This window comes from Macrosteles quadrilineatus, unplaced genomic scaffold (genome assembly GCF_028750875.1).
Source record: "Macrosteles quadrilineatus isolate MER2022 unplaced genomic scaffold, UCM_ALF_1.0 Scaffold_5__1_contigs__length_97177068, whole genome shotgun sequence".
In the NCBI taxonomy this organism is placed as follows: Eukaryota; Metazoa; Arthropoda; class Insecta; order Hemiptera; family Cicadellidae; genus Macrosteles; species Macrosteles quadrilineatus.
This window is the reverse complement of record NW_026542598.1, coordinates 54,441,108-54,464,122: the sequence shown is the minus strand read 5'-3', so window position 1 is coordinate 54,464,122 and position 23,015 is coordinate 54,441,108. Positions and strand designations below refer to the sequence as shown.

Below are 23,015 nucleotides of genomic sequence, written 5' to 3'. Positions count from 1 at the left end.
TACTGGTTTCCTTTACTAATTAATTTATGTATACCTAATTTTTTCTAAACACTACCTAACTTTTGTCTAAATGTACCTACCACTACAGAAAAATATATAAAAAAGGTAATATAAATTAAGTTTTGAATCAATTAAAGATACAATAATGTGGATTACAAAATGAAATAATATATAATATCGGTAAAAAAAATACTACATTAACCATAAAGACCAACCATATGTTTAACGGTCTACACGATAGTAGGGGTTTTCAAACATGTCATGCAATATTTTTTTCAGGCGCAACGTATCCCGTCTCACGACTGGTTCTATTGAATTGTCTACATCGATGGCTTCGTCATTTCACCCTCCATGACTTCTCATCTCTTTTTACCTGGGATGTCGTAGGAATAATAGTCTCTTACTTAGAAATTGAAACCTCTACAAGTATAAGACATCGTTATAGTATATAAAACCTCTGTGAGCATTATTATTTTTTTAATAAGCTGGTTTTACATGATGTTGCATGCACATTAAATCAGAATTGTGTGTAATCAGTTGATCAATGTAAAAAGAAAAAGTTTTAAAACATCGTCTTTTAGCTTAGATAAGGACCCTGTACAAGTTTATTTAAATTTATAAACATGACTGATTAATTTGGGTTCGATCTTGTTTACTAATAAAATTTGCATACTCTCGTAGTCCATTTATTTTTCAGCATTCAAAGCTTCGAATTCCAAAGGCAAATAAATTAGATAAATTTATTAATAATAGTATTAGGCGTTTCAATTATTTTAATAAACAATAGTTTAAAGTTTATTATAATTAATTAAGTTTATTATTAATTAGTTTATTATTTTCATTTATCTTAACAAAATAGTTTATGGATACTAATTCACTATAATATACATTACATAACTACTAGAATATATGGATAATCATATATAGAATATAGAATAATCACTTGAATATATGGATATACATTGCAGCTGATTAACATACACTAGTATATGCTAATACCTTGTTTGTACGCTTGTCTATCTCCATGTTACATTATGCACTCTAGTAATTCAATATACCATCTTTATAGTGATTGGAAGAATATCACTTTTAGCTCAAGGTTCAACACAAGTGTTTTAGAATGTATAACAAAACTGAATTTTGTAACTAAAGCACAACTTTGTGTTCGATGAGAAAACAAATCGTTAGTAAATTTTTATCGGAATAATATATTTTATGTGTAAATTGACTTTGTAGCCTTTTGTTATGATATTAATCCGGCTTTAAAATTTACTAGCTCTTACCCCGTTTGACTTAAAGGTATTAATAAACCTATTGATTGGTTAAGTTAATCTGCAATAACAGAATACAGTAGTACGAACAAATAATAACACCTGATTTTAATAAGGTAATAAATTGAAAGAATAACATACAAATAACTACACAGCTGAGGTACTTTTAACATTAGGTATATGGAAAGTTCCCTTTAGAAAGAAATTACGACCTTAAAGGGCAATTTATGAAAAAATGGATGGTTTTGCGCAAGGTTTCTCGTCATGACGAACATTTTAAGTGTATGGGGGTGTGACTTGTAGTTTTCTCAAAAGTGCATGGGTACTTTGGGCTTTATATATATGGATATTAATGTGAACTGTATCATTTCAATATACTTGCCTTAGCCTTACTAGGGACTCCACCGCGAATCCCCATAAATCCCCCTAGCTTGCTAGGGTAACAAAAATATTTATAACTTCGTATTTTGTTTTTTATAAATAAATTACTTTAATAGAGTTATAGCATTTTAGAAAGGTTAGGGTATCAAGGAGTAGTAGTTAGTTTGCTTTTACGTAGAGCATTGTTAAGGAGGTTTCTACAATCTACAAACCTTTGCTAACTTGACAGCTTAGCTGGACACCAAAATTAGTCATAGACTCTTGCAGTGCCATTCCATTTGCTCTAAGCTCATATTAAGCTATTGTTTAGCCAAAGATATTTTTTTAGAATTTTGGTTCACGTGAAATAGTTCATTTGGCAAGGGGGTTTCATGCAAAGACATAGTTAGGACGATTCTGTATCATCAGCCTCATTATAACCTGACGAATGTGTTTAGTATAACCCGCAGATATTTTTCAGCGTAACTTGAATGTTTCTATGTGGTGGAAGAGTCCTCGAGGGAGCCTTTGGGTAGTTTAGTTGGGAGGGGGTGTTGTGATTGTCATCCACCTCAAAAGAGACAAAATACCCCTCCATAATTAACCCTAAATATATCTTGGTGATGGCAACGTTTAAATCATATTTATTTTATATTTTTTTGTTAAAATGTCTGGAGAAATGGCTTTGGACAAGAGCTTTTCCATTGGAGAAGAGCGATGAGCGTTTTTAGAGAGGGGAGAGGTTTTCTCTCCACTGTATCGAATGCCTGTTAGTCTGCGTTGAAACTATGATTTAATCCTGGCTTTGATGAGTTTGACAGGTCTGAGCGCTTAACTAACTACTGGGATCAGTGAGGGGATTGTGTGATTTGAAAGTGAGAAACGTGGCTCGAATAAACTAATACCGGTACCTGAACTGCAGACTATCCAGATATAGTGAATATTCCTGAAAGCCCAGCACACAAGGATGTTTTAATGTGAGGTTAAGTAATTCACTAGGTGACCGATAAGTGAAATAATTTCAAGAGCTCATTTGTTTTTAAGTATAAAACTAATTAAAACATTGGAACCAAATCCAAGGCAAAGTTTAGCTATTCAAAATTCAATCTAAATTATCTTTCTCAAAGGTGTGTTGTAATACAGGAACACCATTACGTTTACAAACTAAATTTTCAAACTAAAGTTGTGGTACACAACTAACTGGTACGAACAGCTATTAACAGATTTAATGCTTTAAATATTTTACCTAAGATCGTTTTTTAAAGTAACTGTTTCATTACAGTTTTTACCTACGACCGTTTTTTAAAGTAGCCATTTCAGTACAGTTCTTAGAATTGAAAAATATCTCATAACAGCATTGTTTACATTCATAACAGCATAGTTTTACTCATAACATCACGGGTAACGGACCAATGAGGTTCGAGGATTGATAGAGAAGAAGTAAAATTATAATGATTCGAACTTCAACTTATCAGCTATTCAGGCCGATTTAATTGTTGGGTGGTGCAATTTATGTTTGGTACAATGTTTCGTTGCATCACGGTCAGTGGCAATAAGAGGTAAAAGTAAACGAAATTATCAGTTACACTAACAACAGGGCAATATCCCTGCTCAGTCAACACTGAGTAGGTAACAATCAGTAAACGAAAACATAACCTCTCTTAGAAGTTATGAGTAGTGATTTTCAGTAATTAAAACACTATCGTAGTTAAAGTAGTGTACTCAATTTGATTAAATAGTGTTAACGACACTCGTAGAAGTTTTTAAGGCACTTGTGTCGTCAACACCATCTTTACGCAATCGTTGCGTAAACTTTTGTTTAAAGTATCTAATCGTAGGATGTTATTCACAAGTGTTAAAAAAACTTTTTAAATTGACATAATGAAAATAGACTAAATTATTAAAAGGTTTCAAAAACAAGAGACGTGGTACATAGTACAAAACCACCACCTGTTTATTACCTGGATATCTGGCTCGTCATAGGGCCCTAGTAGTCAGAAGGTCCAGTTTATATTTTTGGGGAAATCAGTGTATTTGAATATCGAAAATGATATACAGTGTTTCATAATTGGGCTACTACTGTAATAATGGTTATTACTAATGAAACACTTAATCTACACAATGCTATACTCTAATCCATAGAACTATAATATTGAATAAACTTTTCCGTTAAAAATAATTGAGGTATGAAGTGTCAAAATGTCTATTAGATAAATTTAGATTAATTTTAACGCATTTATAATATATCAATAGACAAGAAACGAGTATATTTTAGTCAAGCTTTAATCACAACAAACAGTAAAACCTCAATAGTTTAAGAAAATATGCATCCGACGCCTGCTCTGTGTTTCACTCGAGCATTTTTCAAATCCACAGATGCATACTTCTCATGGTCCCTGGGTGGTGGCTGAGGGAGCCACTGGGGTGGTGGTTGAGGGAGCCACTGGGGTGGTGGTTGAGGGAGCCACTGGGGTAGTGGTTGAGGGAGCCACTGGGGTGGAGCCACCCACCAGCCCAGACCTAGCCGTGGCGACCACCTTGGCCAGTTGTTGCTCAGTGTTGTTGATCAGTCGCTTGACTGTCTCCTCTATGTTGTTGTTGTGGGTTCTCAGCGAAGACTCGACGCGGGTGTAGATGTTGTCCACTTGTTTCATGGCCTCCTCTACTTGCTTGGTAAGGTTGGTTTGGAAAGTCGTTCCGATCTAGGAAGTTTGGATAAGGATTAGCACTATAGAAATTAGACAATAGTTTATAACTCGTGCCAAAACGTTTGATGCATGCAACAATTCATTAGGTACTACGTGGTGATGCAATAGGTCTGTCCTAAATCTGCTAGACATGTGTTTTGTTTGACATAAGAAAAAAATATTTTAAGGTTATGAAATTAATTGAGCAAATTGAACATTCATAGATGGCTTGGGTGAGATTGGTTCAAACATCAATAATGAGAATGTAGTTAGATTTGTAAGGGTTGACAACTGTATATAGTTTCTAATCAAGGTTGGATGTTAAAAAAATCCAAAGTTGAAAATGGAATGCACATTTAACGCAGTCTTGTTCAGTTTTTGACCGTAAGTATTAATTTAAGTTAGATTGGACAGGACAGGAAAGAAGCCCAGTCTCTAAGAATAGATTGTCTATAAATCAACAGGACATGCTGTTTCTTTGAGAGGGAATAGCTAAATGTCAGGGGATACGCCTCCTCTTGAACATTTCTTTCCTATTTTTTTTTTTTTTTTATTTAAACCATAAATAGTATTTTATTTTACTTTGTTATAATGAAATATGAAAAAAAATAATCGAAAAAATAATTTCCTAACCTTGGTGTTTATAGCATTTAACTATTTCATCTCTTTTATAGGTTTAAAAAAAAATTTAATAACTTGTATGTTTTTTTTTACAGTTTTGCCTAAAATTAAAAATACTAATTCTACATATATATAATACAGGTTTTCAACTATGGAAATAGTCTAGCTATTATGTTACTTAAATTATTTTTTTTCAAATCTTTTAAAAGTTTAAATTTTAAAATTTTCATTTAACAACTTTTATAAAAAAATAATATACATGTAAAACGATTCCCATGATTAAAAAAAGCTACTAAATGTTATAAAGATAAAGTAGTAAAAATGTCATCACTCTCTCTTATATGGGTCAAAAGCTATTCAAAGTCTTGTGTTCGAAAACGGGAAACATTATAAGCGGCAAATGGCGTTTAAAATGTTATTATGAACAACTATCACGATTCGCGCGAGCGTACTAGAACAACAACAAAATAGGAAATAATTTTCAAAATGGTTTGAAATTTCACCCAAATATTTTTAAGAACATGTACATTAATTTAAAATTAAAAAAAAATATTCAAAACTAAACAAAACTAACCATTGCAGGAGGCGTATCCCCCTATTATCATAACGTAACTTTGAACTCAGTAAGCATTATTTTCAGAATCAACATACCTGACTGGCTTTGATCTGGGCATCGGATATACCCTTATTGATGTCATTTTTCAGATTTGTCAACAACAAACTCGCATTTCTTTCTGCATTCTGTGTCAAGATAGTAGCATTTGTCATCAGCTGATTAGTCAGAATCGCCAGCTGAACCCGCGCCTCTTGCACAACTCCGCTCGCCTTCGAGTCAAACTCTTGCAGTCTGGCGTTGTGTTGACCTGCGGCCGTGCTGATAGCCTGTCAGTGATGCAGTGGACACAATAAGAAACTAGGAAATGCTAACCTCTTCTAAAAGCATCCAATTTAGAATTTGCTATTCGAAAATAAAATCAAGGATAAAGTTAGCTGGTTTGATGGTCAAGAATGATTGTCTACGCAACATTTTTGAATTGGAAGATAATGATTTTTACCAAGCTATTCAAAGCACTTTATTTTATCAAAGCATGTCATAAGACTTTTACTGAACCACAAAAAGGAACCAGCTAGATTTTCAAGTGATGAATTTTGCATGCTGTAAAGTATTATCAATGTACGACATTACATTTTAAAAATAAAATTTGATTAGATTACTCTAAAAGGAAACGAGACGCGTTCAAAGACATCGACTTTCTTAGTCATATTACATAAAAAAGCAAATAATTACAAATTCAATTCGGCGTTTCACATTTTATTGCCTTTTGGATTTTCAATTCATTTTCTTTAGATTTAATTGAAATACTAAAGTTTTTTTTTAGTTTGTAACTGCATTTATTATACAATACAAAGTACGTTTCGTTATAGGACACTCAACATTGGATCTCTGTGACAATATTGCGGGTTACATAAATGCAGTTACTCACATCAATATGTTTGTAATTAATTATATTTCCCGACTAATACACACACAATGTAAACAGACACATTGTGTGGATTAATTACTGAGCTATGATTTAACTGTGTGTTTGTTAGGCCATCGTTAGTTAAAAAATGGACCTCGAGTTTTAATAGTTTGTTAAAAAATTCAAACATTTTAGCAAATACTAAATTACAATATGAAATACAAATACCTGGAGTATACAGGTGAGCATTAAGAGCGAAGCTATCGCCATCGCAGCTACTGTGTTACTACGTTGACAACATAGACCTCAACATTAAATCACCCATATCGATTTCCTCTTGTCCTTCGTGTTTCCATTGATTGTCTGTACACAATTATTCTCGATACCTATTAGGATAATCTGATTGAATAATACGTAAAGATATTCTGATCAAAAAATTTAGGTGGTTTGAGTGGACGTTCTCTCACTACATTTTTTGCTTAATGTACATGGTGCAACTGATCGACGTTTTGAAAAACCTCAGCTTTATTATTTTTAAGGGTCAAGTGAAATGGATAGATTTCCTACCACTAAACAGTTTAATTTGTTTAGATTCATGCGTATTATTATTTGTTAATCTAATATACCCTAATCAAAATTCAGAATTGATCTAAGGATAGTGTAATTTCGTATTAAGTCATATAGTCATAACGATTGAGATTACAGGGAAAACCTTATAATAAGCTATCGAGTATCAACAATATTTTTTATATACTCCTAAAAAAAACAGGTAAAGAACGTTTACTCTAGTACCAACCAATATTATCAGTAAAACGTGAACCAAAATTTTAAAAGGTGTAAAAATTGTTTTTGCAATAATGGTTGTCCAAACCAAAGAATCCTTTAATTAATGGTACCACGGTAGCAACACAAATATAATCTGACATTTGCTTTAATTTCTTGAAACCCCATCCAATGATTTAACTTTGGAAAAGCCTTGACAAAACATTCTTAGAAAAATAAAGACCTATGATTTTAGCCAAGTCACATATCGTATATTGCTAGCTTGATTTTTTTCAAACATTTTTAAAATCCCTTTTACTTTCTCCCCCTATACCATAGTATATGGAGAAAGTATTGTTTTCGTCAAAATTTTCGAGTTTGGGTTTTGAGTAGATATATTCGTTTTGGGTCCCACTGGACCCAAAAAAGTGGTTTTCGAAGTGATGTCTGTGCGTGTGTGTGTGTGCGTGGGTGTGTGTGTGTGTGGTTGTGTGAGAAAGTATATGTCAGAATGCTGATTCCGTTTATTTTCGTATTGATGTCCCCAGAGGCCAATAACACCATCCGTTTAAATTCATATATATACAGTGTGATTGGTACTCAGTGCGACAAAATTTGTTTTGGTGTACAGTAAGTACAAAGTAAATGAAGTGTGATGATACATATAAGAGGTTCCAAGTCTATAAATTAGCTTCTTAAAGAATTGTTATATGTTATTAAAAATAACTATAATAATACAGCGGTTGCTCAATTACCTGTATATGGATTTGAGTAGATAATGTCATTTTCTTGTTCTATATTAAATTTCAAAAAAAGAATAATAGAAAACAACGGAGGATCAGTAGTAAATACTCCATTGTAAATAGACTCAAAGAAAAAAAATTAGGTGTTTGATAACAATTTAAAAAACATTGGTCTATTGCATTTTTCTACACCCTGTATACAATAAGGTGGCCAAATATGTTAAAAACTGTACCATGTTATAAGCTTTCCAACCATATGCTACACTCTTGAGGTTTAGATATGCTTTTGTTTGTTATAGTGGTTTGAATACCAGAAAACAAGGAACCTTTTTGTTTTCACTGTTCAATCTGAAACAAAAATACAATTTATGTTTTAACTGTTAAAGACACCTTGTTTTGTAGTCTTCAAACCCCTAAAGCGTACATTAACAGAAATAAAGACCGATAGCACAGACAATATAATGCCGATAGTGTGGCATACGGTTGGAAAGCTTATAAAATGGCGCAGTTTTTTAACATATTCGGCCACCTTCTTGTATACAAGGTGTAGAAAAATGCAATAGACCAATGTTTTTTAAAATCTTTTATCAAACATCTTAATTTTTATCTTTGAATCTATTTACAATGGGGTTTTTAATACTGATCCTACGTCATTTCCTATTATTTATATTCGAAATTTAATGTAGAAGACGAAAATGACATTATCTACTCGAATTCATTTACAGGTAATTGATAAATTGCTTTATTAAGTTGAAAAACATGGTTATTTTCGAAAAGCTTAAAATAATTCATTAGGAAGCTAATTTTTAGACTTGGAACCTCTTATATGCATTATCCCACTTAATTTACTTTGTACTTACACGAAAAAAAATTTGTCACACTTAGTACCAATCACCCTGTATACAGGGTGTCCATAAAAAACGTTTCAGGACTTTGGGAAATGAATCCTCATACTAAAAGGAAGAAAAAAGTTTGTCTGGAGGTATGTCCGAAAATGCATATTTACCCAGTTATCCGCCATGTTGTTTTTTATACATAAATATTTTTATCTGTGAAGTTTTTCATTCGATGATTATGAAATTTGGCAACCATGTTAACATACATAAGACCTATTATAGAAAAAATAATAAAGTTGTTCCGATTGCAAATATTTTAAATGGCGGCCGTTTGAATTTTTATAACTTAAATAACTGAAAAACGGCTAATTCTATAAAAGAATTTTAAGATTAATTTTTTTAGAATTTTTAATTCCCTATCAAATGATACCAAAGTTAAAAAAAATCGGACAAAAGATAACTGAAATATAACGTTTTTTGTATAAAAATAAGGCAAAGTTAGTCGGGGAACCCTTAATTTTGCCTTATTTTTACACGAAAAACATTATATTTCAGTTATCTTTTGTCTGATATTTTTTATCTTGTTATCGTTTGATAGGGAATTAAACGTGCTAAAAGAAAGTATCATTGGCATTATTTTATGGAATTAGCCGTTTTTGAGTAATTTATGTCATAAAAACTCAAACGGCCGCCATTTTGAAATTTACAATCGAAACAACTTTATTATTTTTTCTATAATAGGTCTTGTGTATTTTAACATGGTTAATAAATTTCATAATCATCAAATGAGAAACTTCACAGATAAAATTATTTTTTTATAAAAACAAAATGGCAAATAACTGGGTAAATATGCATTTTGGACATACCTTTACGTAAACTTTTTCTTCCTTTTAGTATGAGGATTCATTTCCCAAAGTCCTGAAACGTTTTTTTTATGGACACCCTTTAAAAGCTATCTGTCTTCGGTTACTAAGATATGCCTTCAGCAGTTTTAAAGCAATAATTTGAACAGCATAAAACTCCAACTTATGGAGAAGGACATCATGATCGACACAGTCAAACGCTTTGCTGAGATCAATGAAGAGAGATGTAGAAGATGTTAGAGAAAGAAAAACTTTTTGAAATAAGATAAAAAGTGGGTAGTTTTGTCAGAGAAAGAAGCACCAAAGAAAAGAAGCCAGGAAATAAATGGACAGAAGAGAGGAAAAGAAGTCATGGAGAAATTATGAAAGAAGTATGGAAGAAACGATGTCAGAGTGCTTTGCGGGATCCGTCTGGGTCCATTCGCGATAAATAAATAAATAATATAGGAATTTGAATGGATGGTGTTTTTGTCCTCTGGGGACCTCAAAACGCAAAAGCAAATCGATCCCGGGTCCAGGTCATGCCATGAGTACTACGGTAATAGTTTATTCTCTATAAGGGAAATTTGCTATAACGGCCGCCATTTTGAATCGAAAAAAATATTTCTTGGTAATATTTTTTTTGAAACAACTTACTTTATTTCAAAAGCACACATTAAATTGAATATGGATTTTATAAATAGTTTTAATTAATGATTTAAAAATACCTTAACGAAATGGTGGATATCTCCCTAACTAAAAGTTTTTGGAAAAAACTTAATTCTTCATTTTCGTTTTATGTGTTAAAAGTTTAACTTGTTATAAAAGTTATTTTACTTACCTACGGGACATTCTGTGTATTTAGTAAATATATTTATGAAAAATACAATTAATTTTTCCAATCGTACCAGTAAATTTGCTTTTAGCGAATTTCCCATATAGGGAATAAGCTATTACCGTAGGTCTCATGGTAAGTCCTGGACCCGGGACCGATTTCCTTTCCATTTTGAGGTCCCCAGAGGCCATAAACACCATCAGTTCTAATCCATATATATATATATATATATATATATATATATATACAGGGTGGTGCAGAGAAACGGGAAATTTTGAAATAATCATAATAAACCAAGAAAAGTGTCCAAAAAAATCTTCAAAGGGGAAAATGTGTTGGTCAAGTGTGGAAAATTTATAAGAAATGTTGGAGGTAGGAATAATGTTAAAAATCTAATTTTAAAAATCACATCAGTTAAGTGCTGTCTTTTGGGCCTATTCGTTCAATCGATTTTGAAGACTTAGACAAACGTGTTACGTGTTCTTCGATCTGAGTCTTAAGCTCAATAAGATATCTTGGCCTAGTCAGGTACACCACGCTCTTTAGATGTCCCCATAGAAAGAAGTCGCACACTGAGAGGTCTGGAGACCGTGGAGGCCAAATGACGTTAGCGTTCTTTGAAAAGATGCGCTCCCCAAACGTCTCCATGCAGCCATTGACAGATTGGCAGTGTATGAGGTGGCTCCGTCTGGTTGAAACCTGGTTTGCTGGATTTCAATATCTGGAAAAGCATGAAGCCGTGGAGCAAAAAATGTCTCCAGCATATGAATGTAACGTTGAGATGTAACAGTTACAGTGGAAAATTAGGTTTTTTGTTATTTACGCAAAAACTAAAAGAGATACAAAGCAAGTGTATATTACAAAGTTGTTAGGAATTAAAAAACCGATAAAATGATGTGCCACTTGACATATGTTGCTATTTGACATTTTTGAAAAATGAGCATTTGCAAATTTTCAAAAATAAACATTTTTGGAATTTTTATAATTTCAAAAAACCGTTACTTGTAGCATATCAAAGTAAAGCTAATTTCATAACGAGTAAGAAAATTCAACCGTAGAAGGGATAAATGCATTGGTATAGGAAACACAGAGTATTAAAAAAATATAGATTTAAAAAAAAAAACTGCCGCCATTTTGAAACGGAAAAAGATAACTTATTTCTGTTTTCGCCAAAATGTTTGTCTATCAAATGCCTTTAAAATGATGTTTAACATAACATATGTTTACATTTGATAATTCCGAGATTTGAACTAGTGACCCTCAGTTTTCGGCACACCCTGTATTGCGAAAAAGTTAAAAATATTTTTACGTTATTCCTTGGGGTCAATTTAGCGGGAAATAATTTTATTTCATCCTTGTACGTTAAGCCGTTTTTCCGTAATCAATTTGAGACACCTCTCCTGAGACACCCTGTATATATATATGTGTGTGTGTGTGTGTGTGCCCGTTAGCACAATAACTCGAACAAAAATAATCCGATTTTGATGAAAATTTGTATAAACGTGTTAAACTACATTTATTCGAACGAGTTCGCGAACCAGCATGATCGGACCATGGGAACGGGGGTTTATGGGGGGTTTTATGGGATAAAAATGCTTTTTTTCCATTTTTGACCCTAAAAACACACAATTTTGGAATTTCTTTCCCAAACCATTTTGTAGAGCTTAAAAAAAGAAATAATTTAGTATGTTGAAGCATGATTGTATGCCTAATGGTTACGGAGAAAATTCAAAAAAGTGCAAATTTTACATTCCCATGTTATTCTTATGGAGAAATAAAAACTGTTGTAGTTTATTTGTTTATAGATACTGTATATTTTGATAAAATTTGGCAAATTTATTTATTTCATCCTATACTATTGACGTTTGATCAAAAAACACTGTTCACCTTCCCCGTAGCAGCAAACCTAAGCACTCATTAAATCTAATGTTATTTAAATTGGGAATAAATATGTCTTATTTATGGAAATATTTTGTAATCAGACAAGTTGAAATTCGCTTAGTCTGCAGGTTTGCTGCGGCGGGGTTATTATTATTTTCTATCTAATAAAATAATTGGATTTGCAATTTAAATTGTCGGTAGCAAATCCATGACGGGTTGTGCTCTGTGTTTTAAAAGCAGAAGAAAATTTTCAGATTTCATTATTATATATTTTGCGCATGTTTTACACCATGTTTTTCAACACCAACACCATGTTTTCAAGCACACTTGTCGACTTGTTTACTGCTAAGCTGATGGCGTCGATCATTAAATGGAATCATTAACTCATCAATCATGCATTTAAAGTTATTTGCGAGTGTGATAAATCGAAAATTGTCAATAATTCTAACGGGTATAAATTCGCGTGCAACTCAGTCAAGTTCCACTGTCTTCAACATGAGGGTCTTCCATCATGTTCTCGGGGTGACTGTACTGGTAAGTTTGGCCATTCTCATGCTTTATATTGCTCAACTTATGAAGACTGCTGTAAAGTATCTTTATCCCCGTGATTTATTTTATAATAACATAAAACATATCTTGAAGTCATTAGGCCAAATCTGCTCGAATACGATTAATAATATGACTTGTAAAAAATAATAAACTTACCAGACCTTATTTGTAAAGGCTAAACTCCAACAGTTATTTGCTAACAGGTGTTTGTATTATTCTGAAAATTATATTGTAGAAAACAAATTTTATTTTATTATCAATATTGCAGCTTAGAAGTAGAAGTGATAAAAGGTTATTGATATAATAAAAAGTTATATAGTTGACCCCCCCCCATTCTTCTAATCCAGTAAAGTTGAAAGATTCCAAATATTTGTCATATCTTTTAAATCTTTAAAATACATATTTGATTGTTTAAAAACCTTGCACAGAAATGGTGGAATTGTCATCACCTACAATTAGGGCTAATTGTTTATATTGTTATCAATAGTATTCACATATCGTTAATATTTTGTTCACTGGCTCTTATAATGCATACTACATTCTATACAAAACATACTATTGCTTTAGTGGTTTGTTCAAGTCACCTTGTATTACAAAATAACACTGCTTTTGTTGTATAGGAAATTATGTGTTTCCACGGAGTATTTTCATGGTATCTATTTTACACGAATACTCTAATATTACTTCAGGTTAGATACAACAAATTTTTCAAAGGTGGTTTGTAGCGTTGCGTTGTGCGCTTTGTAATTTAATATACTGGGAAGCAGATATTTATCACTTTACAATTTTTAAATTTACAGTAAAGTTTTTCAACTAGGTCTTATGATTCCGGCTGACTCAAATTCACCGTGACAAGATAAAATAGCATGATTCAACTCAATGATACATTGAATGTAATGGAACCTCTAAATGAAAATTATTACAATTTGGAAAAAAACATATCTATAACAATGGTTGTAAAACAAAAATAATAGAAAAACGAACCAATAAATTGAAAAAAGCCAGATTTTAGACAAACCAACAAAAGATTATAGGCTATGTTTTCTCTTCTGTGCTGTTCAGTGTGTGTGTGTGTGTGTGTTTGTGCGTGTGTTTGTGTGTGTCTAAATAAGAATTTTTTATTGTCGATACAAACAACAGTACAATGGATAACGAAAGAATGAATATTTACAGAACGGATCTTTTATATAAAAGCGAATTTCCGACTGTCGTAAAAGATTGTGATAAATAAAACATGAAACTACGTACCAGGTTTCAGACATAAAATGAAAGTTCTTCCACAGAACAAAATATCTGTCAAGAAGCCTCTCAGCCAAACATTTTTTTTATTTGACAAAGTGTTACTCTTTAAACAATCTTAAGCTTTGATGATCTTGCAATTGGAATATCTAGTTAGTGGTATTTTCCAGTATTTTAACTGAAATTTGTTACGTTTTGTCAATGGGAAAGGATTTACTTTAGAATATAACATTTTGTAAAATAAATGCATGGTAAGCTCATTATTCTATGGCTGATAAAAAGAGTCTTGATAGCCATTCATTCTACTTGGCATATCAAATAGTATTCTCAGTGTATTTCTCATTCACGTAAAAATCTTATTGGTACGCATTAATTTCTCCTTACATTTGTGGTAGAATTAGATTGTTCACAAAGTCTGGTACGCTGCTCAGTAAATAAATTTGTATACTTATAAACGAGGGAAAACTTTAGATGCAGTGTTAATATTATATAGCACATCAGAAAATATTTTTAAAATTAGAAATTTTATATAAATAGGCTATTTTAAATCTTAAAATATAATTAATAATATTACATAATGCCATTTAAAAAATATTAATCTCAATTTAAAACTTTTAATTTTAAACGCATTGACATTAAACCATAAATCTTTGACGGTCTCTATTGTTTAAAGGTACATCAATCAAATCATTGATTGTAACTTTTAAAAATTTAGAAAACTCAGACGTGTTTTCGAAAATAATTTAGAGGAGGCGTCCTTAGTCCTTCATATTTTCTAAATTGAACTAATACGCAAAAGTCTTATCTCACTGTCTAGCAATACATAGTTAACCATTGCTAAGCCCTCTTAAGTAAAGGACTAATATTATATGACCATCAATAATGTATAAGTCAAAAAATGGTTTGATAACATGGCAATTGGCTATTGGTTTTAAGGTGATTATGTCATCGAAAAGAGTTTGAGGTTAGATCTTAAGAGACCAAAGTCTAAATATATTTTTTAAAGAGCTAAAATAATTAGCATACATACATAACATTAAAAATATATATACAGGGTGTTTTTTTAAAAAACTTGCATCTTTATTTATGTAAAAACCGCAATAGATAGAAATATGCAGTTTGCAGGAATCATCTATTGACGTAGGGGGCCCAATTGTTTTGAATTCAACGTTACATTCACATTCCCCCCCTGCCCCCAACTATTTTTTTTAATACCGAGGTACCCCTTGTGACATATCAAATGAAAGAGCATGAAAAAAGAAAATGTTTTATGAAAAAAATGTTTAATCGGTTCATAAATTTGCGAGATATTTCCCCCCCCCCCTCCCCGGAACTTGATTTTTTTAAATAGCAAGTTACCCCTTGTGACATATCAAATGAAAGAGCATGAAAAAAGAAAATGTTTGGTGAAATTTATTTTTCATTTGATATGTCACAAGGGTGGGTACCTTGCTATTAAAAAACAAGTTATGGGTAGGGGAAAAGGGAGGTGATTATCTCACAAATTCATGAGCCGATTTTAAATTTTTTTCACAAAATATTTTCTTTTTCATACTCTTTTATTTGATATGTCACAAGGGGTACCTTGCTATTAATAAAAAATTATTTTTTTACATCAGACATTTTATTTTTTCATGCTCTTTTATTTGATATGTCACAAGGGGTACCTTGCTATTTAAAAAAATTAAGTTGGGGGCAGGGGGGGGGGAAAAGGGGGGAATGTGAATGTAACGTTGAATTCAAAACAATTGGGCCCCCTACGTCAATAGATGATTCCCGCAAACTGCATATTTCTATCTATTGCGGTTTTTACATAAATGAAGATGCAAGTTTTTTAAAAAAAACACCCTGTATATTGTTTTCACCGAACAAAATTTTTTTTCTTCTAAAACAATTATTTTTTCCAGGCATTTCTAGTATGTGAGACAGCTGCAGAGGTAAGGCACATTAGGATAATTATACTTGGTATAATATATAATTGGTAGTTGGTCCAATTAAGTTTTGTTCAACATTTTTTTGTATTAATTGATTTGTAATTTTCAAGATGGGTAAAAGTTTGGATTATGGTAAATGCAAGGGTTTTAACCAAGCATTTGTAAAGAAAACCCCCTTTATCAGGGTAACAGGAGGTTTTTTTTATCTCCAAGTCTTACATCTGTGGACCCCTTGGGCCTTAAGCAGGTTTGCTCCACACAGAAGTCCGATATCTATACAACGCACCATTCAGTCCAGTATATTGAAGCGTTGTTGTACAAAAACATGAAAGATTTCCGTGTTAGTCATTAGGTTATAGGCTAGATATATTTTTAACAAACTTGGCAAATTTATTTATTTCGTAAAATAGCCATTAACATTTCACTAAAACACGGTTTATTAACTTTACATGTAGTAGCATAACTAAGTTCTTATTAGACTTAATGTTATTTAAATTCACTTTCAAGCAAGAAAATTTTTTAAAATTTAGAATTATACGAATTATTTTTTGTTTTCCTATACATTTTTTTACCTCCCATCTAAATTAACCTTTTTCGCAACTCGAGTCTGCGCACAGGCCCTGTCTATGTAGACTTTTTCCTTTGTTATAGAAGGTATTTTTTTTGCACATTTTTCGTTTTATTTCTACAGAATATAATTTTTCTTTTGTTATCTAGTTAGTAATGTTTGCTGTATTATATTTAAGTAAAAAAAAATACAATGTAATTATATGTATATAATTTATGGGAAATAAAATATTATTTCATTTCATTTCATTTCATTATTATAAAAATATTTTAGTAAAAATCCAATAGGCAAACATAAATTCACTTAGTCTGCAGGTATGTGGAGATGGGGTATTTACCATGTAGCTTTAATAGAGTAGAAGGTTTATTGACTGTTTTGAATTACGTGCTTATTTTGTTTGGATCTGTGGATCATTTTTAGGACACTTCGTATTCAATTTGGTTCCTTTGGATAATTTTAATGTCTGTTTACTACCTCAGTTTTTTACAGCCTTCTTCAATCTGGGAAAGCGTTGTCAATTATTGTTGGGGGAAAGTTTGGCCAGGCCGGACCGATGACACATCGCAGGCAGATAGCCCCCCCATCCAAATAACCCAAAAGGTAATTTTCTAATTAGGAGCTCAGCGGTGATTTTTTTTTTTTTTAACTATCTTCCTGAATTGTTATTTACTTTTATATTACTTTTTATACTTGTTGACTAATTTGTCATAACATAAGTAGCCTTATGATTATTCAAATTCCCAATAAATTGAATATTAATTAATTTTACAGTATATTTATGACTATGATTCATCTATATAATTAATACGAGAACACGAAGTTTGTCTATTGAACTCCTCCGCCATTTCTTAACCGATTTTATCGAATGACGTCTCATTGAAAAGAGCGTGTCGCGTAGATTTGCAAACTGGCCTTACATCTTTGAAAAAGTCCCTCGGGCTCTGCCCCAGTGGCTTTGAAAGTTCCCATGTTATCCTTATGAAAAACATAATTGTTTACATTTTGATCAGCTGTATAATTTATTTTTCAATTCGATGAAATGCAATTGAGTATATTTATTTACTAGGCCGGTGGGGCACACGGAAGATTTCTCAGGTGCCGTTTGACGTCACTAACTGCTGACGTCACTAACTGCTGCGTCTGAAGAAACAGACAAATTTTATAATTTTTCTATTATTAAATTAAACTATCATAACCTAACCAAACGTGCTGATAAAGGAAAAATCGAATGAAGGTTTACTAATCTAAAAAATAGTTTTGTTCATAAAATAAAATTATAAATGCCTAAAATTCAATTTGTATATATTTTTTTTATTATAAAATTAAACTGTCATAACCTAACCAAACCAACCAAACTTGCTGATAGGAAAAAAAATTGTTGACAAAAAGTTAGTGCCACCGGCGGGATTCGAACCCAGTACGTCTGGATTATCAGCCCGCCACGCTTTCCACTACACCACAGAGGCCGATGGCTCAGATCCGTATCGTTGCGGTATTGGTGTTCCCTCAAAGTGACGTCAGCAGTTAGTGACGTCAAACGGCACCTGAGAAATCTTCCGTGTGCCGTTTCGTTTACTAGGCTATTTGAGTTTGTGTAAACATAACCCCCAAGACGGATCGTGTTAGTATGGTTGTATCTTAAATTTGTGTATTTATCGTAGTTTTGTGTCGCTATGACGGATCGTGTTAACATGATTGTAACTTAAATTTGTGCATTTATCGTTGTTTTGTGTAGCTATAATTATTTTATTTGTTGTTTTTTCTTTTAAATGCCTCCGACGCGACGACAACGAAACATAGACAGGAGGCGTTATCGTGATAACGACCGCAGCTACAGAACAGTGGCTTAACTCATCACAGTCAGCACCTGACCCTGGACAATCTCAACTATTAGGTTACAAATGCGCCCTAGCACTCCCCAAAACGAAAACAAAATTTTTTCCATTGGCCCTCTATCAATGACCTTTGTTGCCTGTACAGCGAGGCATTTTGATAAGGAGAAAACCGGCCGGAATGCTTTAGGTTTATCAATAACGAAGATAAACATAGACAACCTTATATGGCTATAAGTCAGGAAATGTTTGTAGAAAACATTAAAAAGCAATACCAGGCTATGAAATATGATACAATATTTACAGGAAATGTTGATTACTGTTATATACATCGTGAGTGTCTCCATGAGTTACACACCGGTAATCTTTGAGTTGACTCTTTTCCACTCATTGTAAATATGACTGTTATTCGTTTTGAAATAACTCCTGTAATACTTTGCAATTGCTTGAATTTGAGCAAAATGTACTCTAGTATGATATTATATTAGTTCTGTAATTTGAGTTTTTAAGTACGATTGATGAAAACATAGAAAGAAATAATATCTTGTAAGTTGATAGCTATACAGATCATTTCTCAACATTCTTCACTCACCCGTTATTCATTTGTTGGTTATAATACGCACCTAGGTGGCGTTCCCACTCAATGATTAATAATCGATTGATAATGGAATGGCGATGAAAAAACTGGAAAATGAGTTTAATAGGAGTGTGAATCTAAATAGAACAGTAATTTTCTTTAGATCATTTCGAAACTATCACATCATGACCTGAGAGGAGTATATAAGCACTTCAACAATGGACGTGTTGTTGGCTAAATGTATATTTACAACCCTAGGGAAAATAGCTCGTTAATCTGCAACAAACATTCCATGCATATTAAATATATAAATTTTAGACTATATAAGTAATAAGAATTTACTATGATCTGACAATGGAAAAGATTTTGATCCATTCCAATAACAATTTGAAGAATACATTTTTATATTTAAGGATCTAGGATTTTCTATGTCGTAATTTACAAACTCTTTTACTAGGTTGAACTTGTTTATAGGCTACTAACTACAGATATAAAATACCTATCTTATTAATATTTTTTTTACAGACGGAAGATATTGATTTATTACTGTATGCAAAAACTGTAAGTTATTAAAACCCATGAGTTGATATAATACGTTTAAGCATGTGTAAATACGTTATTAAGTTATTTTATTAAAAGTGGTGCACTAATAAATAAAAACTGATTATAGGTATCTAAGCTATCAAGAACTTTTTGAGGAGATATGGTGCCGCTGATGGCCATTTTGTAGTGTCCTGCCATGGATTATGCCAAAATGAACAAAATTTGTGAGAACAAATTTGTACTGTATAGTTTCCATATTTCCAACCATATGAAACTGGCTAAATTATATGTTTTATGTATTTCTTTCTTTACAAACAAAATTGGTTCTACTTAAAGTAAAAAAAAAACAACAACAAAAAACAATAGCTGAATTCATTAGTATGGAGCTGATGGCAAAACTAAATAAGCTGCACCACTGACTAGACTAGGACACCTTATCAACCTTGCTCTAAATTCAGATATCTAGCTCATTGTTAGTAGTTAACCTATCATTTAAGTTACTTAACTACTAAATGTTTTTAGAGTGATTTTAATCTAATTGGACCAAATTGTCATTTTAAATTCACTTACAACAGTGCGTCATTACAAATTTAAACAATGAATGCAATTCCTCCAATGGTCACATGATATAATGGCTTGATATAATTGAAAAAATACATGTCATAATTAGATATCATAGACGCTAACACAAAAAGGAGTAAAATATGAAATAGCTTTGTGACTGATGGAAATCAAAAACGAATTTAAGGTTCATTTCATGGATAATCTGTTTTGAGTAGCGCTATAATTGTTGCATGAAATGCAAAAACAATTCAAATATGTTTGAAAATCTGTTTCAGGTGTACGAAAAACAAGACATTAAGGTGAGTATAATCCTCTAGTCTTTAGTTTCCCACCTCTTCTTATACAAAGAAACTGTGGGGGGAATCTGATCTATACAATATAGTCTTTAGTCACACACCTTATCATGTACAACAGAGATTCTGTTAAGGGGAGTCTCGTCCTTACAATCTATAGTCTTTAGTTTAAACATCTCTTCATATACAGAGACTCTGAGAAGGGGAGTCTAATCCTTACAATCTATAGTCTTTAGTCTACACACCTCTTTATATACAGAGATTATGTGAAGGGGAGTCTCATCCTTACAATCTATAGTCTTTAGTTTACACACCTCTTTATATACTGCGAGTCCCATGCCTCACTTTAAGTTTAAGTTTCCTAAATGTTACACTCGCTTAGCTTAGTCAAGAGGTGTTAGGTTAATGAGACATAAGACTGCTTAAGGGTGTTACTCAACGTGTAATGAACAAAAATTTAAATTTAGAAAAACAACAAAAGTAACAAAGTGTACAACAGCAAAAGAAAACTTAGAAAAGGCAAATATCAACAATAATAAGATAAATTAAATTACAACGTTAAATTTACAAGAAAAGAAAATCAATTGAAAATATAAAAGAATTAGTTACTGACAAATTATATGACTTTTATGTTTGACAAAGTTTTAGTTAGATATTTTATTCTTTCTACATACTGTCTATTGTCCCAGAAGCACACACACCGATACACGCACTCGCAAACTCCCGATCTTCTTTCTCCGGTGGCCCGTGGTGATCTCCTCGATGTTTTCCTTCAGATCCTCCAGCTCCAAGAGTCGTCACCCCTCCATCTTCTTCATTAGCCCTTCTCATTGGCTGATTACCGATAGGGTGTGTGGCTTATAGGTTAACGGTGTTTCTTGGAAGTCAGCCCTACCGGTCATCGCCTAGCTCACATCAGCTGGGAAAGGAATTTGTAAATCGATGCTCATGCTACTGTTCAACTCTGTTCACACCAACTGGTCGACTAAGTGTAATGTGAACAGAGTGTCTGCATAGATGAGCACCGTGGGTACGGGGTTAATCCCCTTTCTTACACCCCCCTGGTTAAAACGTCAACCTACCACCGGTTGACAATAAAAAGAAAAAAAAAACAACTTAAGGAGATACGCGGAAACATCAATCGCGAAGGTGGGAATCGAACGGATATCTTGATGTGCGTTCCGACTCTTCTTCCCCCCTTCCTGCGACGCGACGCGATCTTGAGGATCGGCGCATTTTCTTGTTTCGCGACCCTTCCAGCGACGCGGTAGAATGAGCTGGTGGTGTATAGCTCATAGTCGCTCACGTCTTCTTTCGCCCCATCGAGTCTCCTTAAGTTAATTGATTGTTTCATTAATTTTGAACTATTTAAATATTAGCTGTTTGTTAAGATGTTTTTATTTTTTTAAATTATTATTATAAATTATTTTTTTGATGTTGAGATTATAAATGAATTATTCTGGGTAACACTTTGTTATATTAATAATCTTTTTGAGGGGTATGAGGTTTTGTGATTAGATTCGTTTTAATATTGAGTATGTGGATGAAATATGCTGAAATAATGAGTAAGATTGTTAATATTATTTTCCAGACTAATAAAATGTGTGATGAGATTCAGGGATCGATTGGGTTATTTTAGTGGCGCGACAGAATGATATGGAGTTACGAATGACGAGACCTCGTTAAATGTTACGCCGGTCACGATATGCGTTGGAATTTCCGCGCCAGCTGACTGAGTAGGTTGCCATATGAGAAGGATAGCGGCGAGCAGGGCTGGGACGGCGACATGTGCAGCATCACGGCGTCGGGGTTGAATGGACTGCGAGTGCTGACTATGCGATGGCGATGAAGTCATGTCGTGTTGCGGTGACCTTGTACTTGCTGTTGGCTTCAGGGACTCTTTTACTGCTGAAACTTACTTAACAGTGGAATTATTACATGTTGTAATAGTTTTTTTCACAAATGTTGGTACTTGGTAACATACAATTTTAATCGATTCATATGCTTTCCCTACTAAGACTATCTATCTACTTATTGTAATGAATATTTAGTTGTTTGAAATTTATGTTACATGGAACTTAAAATATGACACTTGAATGATACCTGATGTTGTTAGACACATAATGTTCAAAATGGTATTTGGTTCACAATTACTTTATGACGACACTTTGTTATAGGAGTTTTGAACATAAATGTTTTATTTTAATTATTTATGAATTCTTGCGTGAAAGTCCTTTCTTTCCTTAATAATCTAGAGAGTTGTAAAGAAAATTGTTTGAGTGAATAATTAAGGGTGATCAATCCTTAATTACATCTCGTTGAGTGGAGTTTGTCCTTGGGCTGTACACCAAACCAACTTGTATGTCACTGAATGTCACTAATTATCATTCATCTTACGCGCACTAGTCAAATCACTAAGTGTCCAACGTGTAAGTAAGTTGCTCGTTACAAGAACTAAAAATACAGTTACAATGGTAAACTTGATTGCGATTGTCTGTGTGTGTCTGCGTGGCCACGCGATATCTTTGTATTAAAAGTCGACTTAACACTTGAGTTTTGTGTAGCTACACATTATTTACATAATATTTACACGAGTTTGCGGGAGTGCGTGTGCT

The 23,015-nt window shown here is 32.7% G+C and overlaps 2 protein-coding genes across 2 annotated transcripts in view; one reads left to right on the top strand and one right to left on the bottom strand.

Annotated features, from left to right (window-relative positions):
• Nucleotides 1-3,944: 3,944 nt before the first annotated feature.
• LOC128993774 (uncharacterized) lies at nt 3,945-6,680 on the bottom strand. Its single transcript, XM_054417757.1, has 3 exons — nt 6,631-6,680; nt 5,591-5,821; nt 3,945-4,333 (listed from the first exon to the last, which is right to left on the bottom strand). Exons 1-3 carry the CDS (start codon nt 6,670-6,672, stop codon nt 4,019-4,021), a joined length of 588 nt encoding a protein of 195 aa, XP_054273732.1. The 5' UTR covers nt 6,673-6,680; the 3' UTR covers nt 3,945-4,018.
• A 6,094-nt stretch (nt 6,681-12,774) lies between these two features.
• LOC128994930 (uncharacterized) overlaps nt 12,775-23,015 on the top strand; it is a 48,838-nt gene continuing 38,597 nt past the window's right edge. Inside the window, exons 1-5 of the mRNA XM_054419764.1 lie at nt 12,775-12,835; nt 15,997-16,026; nt 17,081-17,191; nt 19,526-19,561; nt 20,383-20,406. Coding sequence (XP_054275739.1) covers nt 12,797-12,835; nt 15,997-16,026; nt 17,081-17,191; nt 19,526-19,561; nt 20,383-20,406 — 240 coding nt within the window. The 5' untranslated portion in view covers nt 12,775-12,796. The remainder of the gene's footprint in view (nt 12,836-15,996; nt 16,027-17,080; nt 17,192-19,525; nt 19,562-20,382; nt 20,407-23,015) is intronic.